The sequence below is a fragment of the Halyomorpha halys genome, unplaced genomic scaffold, assembly GCF_000696795.3.
Source record: "Halyomorpha halys isolate HHAL.00 unplaced genomic scaffold, Hhal_1.1 Scaffold433.1, whole genome shotgun sequence".
Lineage (NCBI taxonomy): Eukaryota > Metazoa > Arthropoda > Insecta > Hemiptera > Pentatomidae > Halyomorpha > Halyomorpha halys.
The window spans coordinates 1,090,766-1,101,520 of record NW_027115152.1 but is presented as its reverse complement, the minus strand read 5'-3'; the positions used below and the strand labels follow the sequence as shown (position 1 = coordinate 1,101,520).

General features: G+C 27.5%; 1 protein-coding gene across 2 annotated transcripts in view; it reads right to left on the bottom strand.

Annotated features, from left to right (window-relative positions):
* drm (drumstick) overlaps window positions 1-10,755 on the bottom strand; it is a 44,741-nt gene that overhangs the window by 2,960 nt on the left and 31,026 nt on the right. The window contains exons 2-3 of one of the 2 annotated variants that reach the window (XM_014423645.3): window positions 9,965-10,279; window positions 1,913-1,969 (exon numbers count right to left, since the gene is read on the bottom strand). In XM_014423645.3, the coding sequence (XP_014279131.1) occupies window positions 1,954-1,969; window positions 9,965-10,179 (231 nt within the window). In that variant the 5' untranslated portion in view covers window positions 10,180-10,279 and the 3' untranslated portion in view covers window positions 1,913-1,953. The remainder of the gene's footprint in view (window positions 1-1,912; window positions 1,970-9,964; window positions 10,280-10,755) is intronic. The other variant, XM_014423644.3, reaches the window with a different exon arrangement.

Genomic DNA, 10,755 nt, shown 5'->3' with positions numbered 1-10,755 from the left:
TGCATTCAAAGAAATAATTTTATAATTCCCATTTTGAAAAATCATTGTTTTAATTAATTATTTTATTTTATTATTACTATAATTTTTATATCGTTTTTTTCCATTATTAGTTTATTAAATATAAAAATATTTGACATGACTATATTACTAGAACACAATAAATAAATACATTGATTGAATAATGCTCATACATATTACATCTATATCAAGGCATTAAACACATAAAATAAATATGTTATTCAAAAACTAAACACATAAACATGCACAAATCTAGGTATAACAAAAGCTGTCGGGGATTTTTTCAGAACATTTCACTTGGGGATCTCCTAATTTGGTCTCGACATAGGTTGCGCTGGCAGTGGGCCAACATTAAAATACCCTCTGTCCAAATTTGGTTAGTAAAAGAAATATTCCAAATGATTAATATATATATATATATATTTTAATTTGGTTAATTCAAATTTCCAAAAACGGAATTGTTAGTTAATATTTATTAGAAAAAAAAATTAGTAGAGATTTTTAATACAAGTATATTATTTATGCAGGCAAGGGAAGGGTATAAGCGTTAGTTCAATATTCTTGGTTATTATTAATTAATAAAACGTAAATATCAGGAAAAATTATATATAAAAATAATATAATATAAAATTTTATATTAATCTAGGCAAACCAAAAATCCTGACATAAAAATAATATTAAAAACAAAAAATTGCGCTAAAATAAAATTCCTTATAATAGAGTTCAAGACAGAGATTTTCGAAATGTAATTTGGAGTTCAAAGTTTATTTTAATTGTGAAGTCGACTTTATATCCTCTTCATTTACATTATAATATAATTAATTAAAGAATTTCCTATGGGAAGGGAAATACCAATTTCCAAACGATTTCATTTTGGTGATTTTTCCAATCTAACGCGTCCTGAAGGCGCAAATGACCAAAAACCCAAAACAGATTTTTTACAATTTACGTGCAAACGAGAAGAATAAAGAAAAAAAAATCGTTAAAGAATTATATTTCATGTATGAATTCATTTAAATCATTAAGACTTTTATTTGTTAAGTCAAAATCATGATGATAGTCATTTGAGTCTACTTGAATCATGATTAAGGATTCTTACAGAAAAATAAATTCTCAAACAATTTTGTTCTTATGTTCATTCGATTTTCCGGACCGTTAGCGCTCAAATTTCCACAAAATTGATGGATAAGATAAATCGTTGATATAAAATTGTTTTAGAATTATTCTTTCTTTTTTTTTTTTTTTTTTGGAAATCCTTTGTTGGAAAAATCTCTGTAGAAAAGTGCGAATAAACGAAAAAGTTAAAAAGTCGACTTCATTAACATAGCCAAGACCTACCCAATTTCACTAATAAAATCTGGGAAAAAAATTATCAGACAGGTCTCGAATACATGGTATTTTTTTTTTGAAGAATTACACCCTGCTACTTTTAAAATTTATACGCTAGCATTATTTTGACAAATTACTTCTCTACGTTTATTTATTCATAGAAAAGAGAAATTTAAAAAATATAAGTCAAAATTACTAAAAACAAAAATTAAAATTTGAACTTTTTTCCAGTTTTTACACCGTAGATGCACGAAACCCTCGTGTATAAAGTGATAAAGGGACATTTAATTTATTTAGTCCTACATCAAAACTTAAACTTATTCACTCAAGTTAATCACTTATCTACAACTAAAATAAGCTATTCTGGACAAAGTCCAACTAAACGAATGGCAGCAAATTGTCCAACCAGAATACCTCAACGCTTCGCAATTTTATCCATTTTATTTTTTATTTTTTTAAGAATGGTACTACAATTATTTTTTAAAGCGTTGAAATTCCCTGGAATATGTTAGTGGTTGGCTACATGCAATAAAAATACACGATTAAAATGTATTTGTAGGCTTACAGTGTGCGATAATGCGGCCGGCTCTCAGATCTCTCTCCAAACTACCGCCAACCACATCTAAACAACACAACATACAAAAACTTTTTTTTTAAATACACCCACTCCAAAATCGGCTCCAATTTTTGAGCCCAATAATTCTTAGACAATCCAGTAATCGAAAAATCCTGAATTGTCGAAAATTCCTCCCACAAAAAAATAATAATAGTAATAATAAAATAAACATAAAATCTTAAGTTAATTGGTTCTAATATTCAAATTTTATGTTTCCTGTTTTGTTTTTTCCACTCTGAGCATGTTACATTATATTTCAAGCTATGAAATGGAACTCTGTTAATATTAATGCATCCAGAAAAGTTAGTACATTCTTTGAGTATTCAAAAATATTTACATCAGATCATATATACATCAAGAACTGGTATTCAGAAAGCAAATGAAATGAGCAGATAATTTATGAAATGTGTGGCATAAACCACAAACCTTATATTCACCAATTTGAACAATTAATAATGTATTTTAATATTAATTTAAATTAATACTAATATTAAAACAATTTAAGGAGTTTTGACAAGTTTCTATCTTCATGGTCAATTTTTTTTTAAGTAACATTTTCAACAATTTAAAACAATTTTTTTCACATTAATGTATAATATGTATTTATTTATTATTTTTATATTATAATTATAGAAGAAATGGAGAAACGGAAATACTGACATGTGCTTCAATACAAGTCAAAAATTAGAAACACCTATATTACTGGTGAATTTACAATTTAAAATATATGATTCTTACTGCATAAAATCAGTCTTTGTATTTTTAATAATTATTCCATAATAATTTAGCACTAGGTATGAGAGCTTAAGAACAGAGTGTTAATTTTAGTAAAAAATTAAATTTTTATATTTCTGCTGTAATTACGAAAACAGCAAACGCCTGAATTTTTCAACAAAAAATATTATTAACATTATTTTTTTTTTTAATTTCGGATTTGTTGTGCTGAAACAAAGATATGATCCTTCGGGAAGTCTAAGTTTTGATATTTTTGTGAAATTTAGGACTTTCTTTTATATTTACGAGTAAATGTAACAATGTCCTAAATTTGTGAAATTATCAATAATTTAAAATTTCATTATTTGACTCCTGAAGCATATATTTGGTACATGCATAGTATCTTGAATTTGAAAGCAAAAGACCTTATTTTCGAAAAAATTTCTCTTGATCACTTTTCCGTCTAATCTAGCGATAACATCTTCCATTTTCTTTTTAAATTTTACTACAAAACCGTAATACATGTATGAGAAAATTTGATATCGATATGAAACAGCGCATGTAAATATAAATGGTTTATTGTCAAACAATCTTTAAAATTTAAAAACCTTTCACAAATGAAATATCGATATTTCTATTAAACATTGTAAGAATATAGTTGCCGATTTTTGATATCGATATTAATAAGACATTTGAATAGGGATATTGAAATTAAAATTAATAATTTTGAATAGGAGTTGTAATATTTGTTGTTTATGTTTTGGTTGTCATGGCGTTGTTTCGCTTTACTGTTATAATTAATTTTTCATATGTTTTGATTAGGTATGATATGAAATAGGTTTTCCAATAATTTCTATATTGTTATTTTATAATTAATACTTTTTTGTTAGTTAAATTTTTGATATTTCAATATCAGTATTTTAGAATATAAGATATACATTACATTTAGACTATAAATTATTTTATATTGTTAATAAAAAATTATTATTATTATTTTTTTAGTTGTAGAAAATATCACTTAATGAAGATTAAAAATGGCCAAAATAGTATAAAGAAAGTATTAAAAAAAAATATAATGGATTGAGAATTGAAAATAATAATAAAAAAGTAGGATTTTTTTTTTCCATTTCTAAGAAAATTTAATTCCATCATCTCATTTTATTTGCTTTATTCAAATTTCTACCACCAAAATTGTGCTCATAGAATAATCTGTGCTCAGGAAACAATTAGTCATGTAAGATAAAGTGAAGCAGTTCCATATTGTCATTTCATGTTGAGATAGAAAAATAAATATTGTTTTCTCCTATTCGAGACCAAAAAACTGCTGAAGACAATCAATTTTTAAACATTAATTCTTGAAAATATATATGTATACTATGTAGAAATTAAAAATAAATAAATATATATATCAACCTGTAAATTAATTTATAATGTAGTATAAATATTACAATTATGAATACATGCACATATTTTTTTTAAATACATACAGCTGCAGTCCCCAATCCACCCGAAAATGCTAAATATTGATATTACATACAAATTAACAATTTTACCCCAATACTTTTTAACCTGTAAAGACATGATCATTTCGAACCATGACCCTACTTTATATTATTAGCATAAACATAAAAAACAGTCAGATTGGAACAGCAAAAAAGATGAAAATGATCTACGAATTTTATGATTTAATTAAAAAGGCTAAAATGATCGAAGATACTTAAAACGAGACTTGAAAAAATAATTGTATTTTAAGTACAGTGAATTAAGATTAATGGCGACCCAGATTTCTTAAAGGTTAATGACGTCGAAAATAGAAAATGAAGGGAAAGTTTTGTAATTCTCCGTACGTCAGTCAGTGATTTCAAGGTACGTCAAGTCACTATGCTGACATAAAACCAAAAATATTTTTTTGGTTATAAGGATTTTGGAAGTACTAATGCTTATCTACAAAGAATTACACTGGGAAGTAAATTCGAAACCAATACGACTGAGTTTAATTAATTATTATAGCTAGTAAACAAGTTTTAATAAATAAATAACAAATTGAAAAAATACAAATTTAATGTAATTTAGTTATTTTAAAAAAATGTATTTTAAATATTGTATCAATGTATTTTTATATAATAATTTTTATGTTGTATTTTAAGATAGAGTAATATGCTGTTATAGCAACACACTGTATTTGGACAGCATTGTTTCCTGTCAATAAAGCATTTCACTCTCGGACGTACTCCAAAGATAGTACCGAAAACTGGGATTACATTTTCACAATATTTTTGACTCTAATCAACGAAAATTCTCATATATCACTCGAATTTATTAATTAAACGAGTACTTTTAATAGAATTTGATTCATATTATGAATAATGAGATAGTAACCAAAATGATATGGTTTATGGCAATGCATAAATGGCCCATAAAAAAGTTACAATGCAACAATAGTTGCATAAACTTGACAGGAATAAAACATGAACATCTCTTGCAAAAGAGACGCATGTGGACGAACTATGAATCAGAAGGTTCCAATTCGCGTGGGCATTTCCATCAACCCACCTCAGTTGAAGTCATTTGTTCAGATATCGACATATTGTCAACAAAATTCAAATGTAAGTCCTAAAGTATTAAATGGTGCATAAGAGCTCACTTCAACTAACTCGAATGCCTTACAAAAAAAATATAAATAAATGGATCTATTTTAACAGATGACATTCTCTGGTCAATCGAGAAATCTGTCACTATAGCTAAGTCCTATTTAAGGGATACAAAATTGATATGACATGTAAATTAATTGGTCCTTTAATTTCTTAGGGTTAAAAATAAAAAAAATACACAGAAACTCAATTTTTATCATTGTCTAAACTCTTAAAACGTCTATTAAAATAATTTTTTTTAAATAACTAATTATATGAAGGGACTAAGGGTGGGTAATCAAAAACTATTATCAAAAGTAACTTATGGTTTGACACGAATTTACTACGATTGAGTGAGGAAAGGTGTGTCCGTAAGTTGGGAAGATCAGAACTATCAGTAGTTAAGCCTAAGAATTTGTGTAAATCAGTACGTTCTTTGACGATTAAAACAGAATTAATCATTTAATTTATTTTTATTAATCAATAGTATCAAGATACGTCAAAATCAAAGGAACAAAATGGATTCGTACCCATACCAAGGTTTCAGGCCATGGCACCTTCGTATCTAAACAACTACGAAAAATGGCCTAATCAATAATTCTTCCGAATTTATTAACCTCAGAGGTTTTAGTATTAGAGAGCTTAAAATTTAAGTAACACTTTGTAATCAATGTCAGTGTAATAATTTAAACATTTTTTAAAATAAAATTTCCCTTAAATAATCATTTTATAGTGGTTATGGTTAATTGGATACTAAGTTACTATTATTCAGTGTGTACCTAAAGGTGTATTCGTAAGATGGATTGAAGATCGGTAAAGAAGGGTGTAATTCAGTATGTTTTTGACGGTTAAAAAAATAATTATTTTTATTACTTAACAGAGGCAAGAAACGTCAAAATTAAAGGAGAATTTGTGTAAATCAGTATGTTCTTTGGCGATTAAAAAAATTAATTATTTACTTTATGATATTTTTATTAAATATTAATATTTTTATATAATTCTTTTTATTATCAAACAGTTTCAAAATGTGCCAAAATTAAAGGAGCCTGTTTTGAGACTATACTAAAAGTCTTTTTGTATAATCTGAAATACATACATTTAAATAGAAATAATACAATACAAACAGCAGTAATGAAGTTGTTATGGCTATGACTAGAATAAAAAAGAAATATGCTCATTTTTATTACCAAAATGTAATAATTAATGGTCAAAATTAAAGGGGATTATTTAGAATAATCTCTCCTGAGTGATTAGTGAGCTAGTGAGTGGTTAGTTAACCCCATTTGGTCTTGGTCATTTAAAAAAATTGAATAAACTTTTTTAAATTATTACTTAAATAAAGTAGTTAAGGAAAGACAAATGGTTAAGGATGGATTGACACTTGGCTATCGATAAGTAACTAAGGACATTAAAAAAAAATATTCATATGTAGAAACACATATCAGGGCCTACAATTCAGAGTACCTAAAGGTGTACTTGTGAGTTGGATTGAAAATCAGAGGTTATTACAAGAATTTGTGTAAATTAGGATGTTCTTTCATGATTATTTAATCATCATATATTGGATTTTTAATATTGGAAAAATAAATGTTTGTCTACAATTTTATTTAAAAATTAATTATTCGCTTTCTTTTTATTATTAAACATTGTCAAGATATGTCAAAATAGAAGGGAAAAAGTGGATTTGTATCCATCAAACTAACAAGCTTTCAATCCATGGAAACAGAGTCTTTTAAATGATTAGTTAAAAAGTAGTTTAAGAAACACAGATGGTTAAGGATGGATTGACACAAAGTAACTATGTGTTCTTTCATGATTAAAACAGAATTAATAATTTACTTTATTTTTATTACTAAACAGTGTCAAGATATGTCAAAATTAAAGGGGGAATGGATTTGTGTCCATAATACTTGGTCATTTAAAGAAAATTAAACAAAGTCTTTTAAATGATTGGTTAAAAAAAATAGTTAAGGAAACACTAATGGTTAAGGATGGATTGACACAAAATAACTATCTATATAAGTAATGATATAAAAAAATTTAATCATATGTTCATTCATGATTAAAACAAAATTAATAATTTACTTTATTTTTATTATTAATCAATGTAAAGATATGCCAAAATTAAAGGGGGGAATGGATTCGTGTCCACAAGACTTGGTCATTTAAAGAAAATTAAACAAAGTTGATTTGTTAAAAAAAGCAGTTAAGTAAACAGGGATTGTCACAAAATAAATGGTCTTTCATGATTAAAAAATAATTAATTTTTTACTTTGTTGATATTTCTATATAGTGGCAAGATATGTCAAAATTAAAGGAGCCTGTTTTGAATTAATACCAATCCTTTAAAAGTCTTTATGAATAATCCCTCTTATATAATTAATTATGGGAAGTGGTTAGAGGTAAATATTTTAAACTTTACTACTAACCCCATTAGGTCTTGGTCATTTAAAGAAAATTGGAAAATGTTTTTCTAAATGATTAGTTAAATAAAGTAGTTCAGGATACATAGATGGTTAAGGACAGATTAACTTAAATTAGCTAAGGATATAAAAAAAAAATATTCATATATCAGGGCCTACAATTCAGTGACTACTTAAATGTGTATTTGTGAGTTGGAAAGATCAGTTACGAGTAGATAATTCTACGACTAGAATTTGTGTAAATCAATATATTCTTTGACGATTGTAAAAAAAAACTAATTATTTGCTTGATTTTTATTATGAAAGAGTGTCACGTTATGTCAAAATTAAAGAAGTCTGTTTCGAATAATGCCCAATCGTTCAGTGGCTGTACTTTTAAGTCAAATATTGGAATCCTTTAAATAATTAATATTTTTCTTTAAAAAAATATTTTTTAGTGGTCAAGATTAGTTTGACACAAAGTTACAATTCAGTGAGTATCTAAAGGTGTACTTGTGAGTTGGAATGAAGTTCAGTAAAGAAGTTAAGGCTATAATTAATATTTGTGTGAATCAATATGTTCTTTGACGATTAAAAAATTAATTAATTATTTTATTTTTATTATTAAAGATTTAAATAGTGGTATTCAAATAATTTATTTATAGTAATAAGCCAACAACATACCATCAAAAGTAATTTATGGATTCAATGTTTAACTTTGCGGTGAAAGTTGTATGATTTACTTAAATATAATTGCTCTTGAATAATCATTTTATCGTTGTTAAGATTAGTTTTACATGAATTTGCTACGAAGTATACTATATGGAATATAAAAAAATTAAAGGGGAAAATGGATTCCTGTCCATGAGACTTGGTCATTTAAAGAAAATGGAACAAAGACTTTTAAATGATTAGTTAAAAAAAGTAGTTAAGGAAACACGGATGGTTAAGGATGGATTGACACAAAGTAACTATATGTTCTTTCATAATTAAAACAGAATTAATAATTTACTTTATTTTAATTACTAAATAGTGTTCAGATATGTCAAAATTAAAGGGGGAAATGGATTCCTGTCCATAAAACTTGGTCATTTAAAGAAAATTGAACAAAGTCATTTAAATGATTGGGTAAAAAGAAGTAGTTAAGAAAACACAAATGGATTGACACAAAGTAACTATCGATATAAGTAATGATATTAAAAAAAATAATCATATTCTTCGTGATTAAAACAGAATTAATAATTTACTTTATTTTTATTATTAATCAATGTCAAGACATGTCAAAATTAAAGGGGGAAATGGATTCGTGTCTATAAGAATATTTAAATATAATTTCCCTTAAATAATTATTTTATAGTGGATAAGGTTAGTTTGAAGTGTATGCCTGAAGGTGTATTAGTAAGTTGGATTCAAGATCTGTATAGAATTAGTTAATTAATTAGTAACTTTTTTTTTATTATTAAACTGTGTCAAGATATGTCGAAATTAAGGGATAATGTCCAATCGTCCATTAATTGTACTTTTAAGGCAAAGGAATATTGGAATAATTACTTATACGTGAAGTAAGTAAGTTACATGTGAATGAAGCCGAAGAATGAAACCACTAAGCCGCGCCTCGTTTGACACAAAGTTACAGTTCAGTATCTAAAGGTGTATTTGTGAGCTGGACTGAAGATCAGTAAAGAAGTTAAGGCTATAATTAGAATTCGTGTGAATCCGTATGTTCTTTGACGATTAATAAAAATTAATTAATTACTTTATTTTTATTAATAAAGATTTAAATAGTTGTATTCAAATAATTTATTTATAGGAATAAGCCAAAAACGTACCATCAAAAATAATTTATGGATTCAACTTTTAACATTGAATTTAAGTTTGGCTTTGGTTAATTGTCTAGAATTTGGATTAATTAGTAACTTTTTTTTTATTATTAAACTGTGTCAAGGTATGTCGAAATCAAGGGATAATGTCCAATCGTCTATTAATTGTACTTTTAAGACAAAGGAATATTGGAACAATTACTTATAAGTGAAGTAAATAACTTACATGTGAATGAAACCGAAGCACATAATCACTAAGCCGCGACTCCCGCAAAACAGAGCCGCAGCGGGACGAAAAAAGAGAAATTAAAAGGTCCCATTTTACTGTTATGTCACCCGGAGGCCCCCCACTTCCCCCCACTCCTCCGCCCCCACCCGACTGCAGCGTACAGCGTGCAGAGGGTACAGTATAAAGTAGATAATATTATAATATACCTGTGCTGCTTGAGGTTGTCCTGGCGCTTGAAGGTCTTACCGCAGACTTCGCAGGTGAAGGTGACGTCGTCCTTGTGGGAGCGCTCGTGTATCATGAGGTTGTAGGGCTTGGTGAAGCGGCGCTGGCAGTACTTGCAGACAAACTCGCACTTGGCCCTCATTCTCTTCCTGAACTCCCTCCGCTCTTCGGTCTCGACTTGCATTATCGCGAACATGGCCACTTCTACTCCCTGTTCCACTACCTCCCGCTCTCAAGGTTAGCTCCCACGGTCTTTGTTTCTCCACTCTCCTAGTACATTATCTCCCTCCTCGGCTCTGCTCGTTCCAGAAAGAAAAAGAAAAATACATGAAAAAAAAAGAATAAACAAACAAAACTACCAAAATAAAAAAAAAAATACATTTTAAATCGTCATAGCCTCTCTAAGATAATATGTGATTATTTAAATTATCTTGGAAATTCGGCCTTTTGACCGCGCAATAACCCCCAACATCGTTTTTATTTATTTTTTTTTTTCTCCTTCTCTATTCCTGCCGGCCCAAAATGAAATAAACCCGCCATATCCGTCCATCACTCGCTAAGTAATCACATTAATTTTGCCACTCCTTTTTTTTAACTCTACATCTGCCGCCACAACTTTATATTTTCCATTCAATTTACACTGTTTGGGATTAGAACGCTTTCCATAAGTAAGTTTGATCATGTTGTATGATTTTAATTAAAACTATTTTTAGTTATAACAGATGACGGATAAATATTAAATAAATGAATTCCTATAAAACGAATATATATA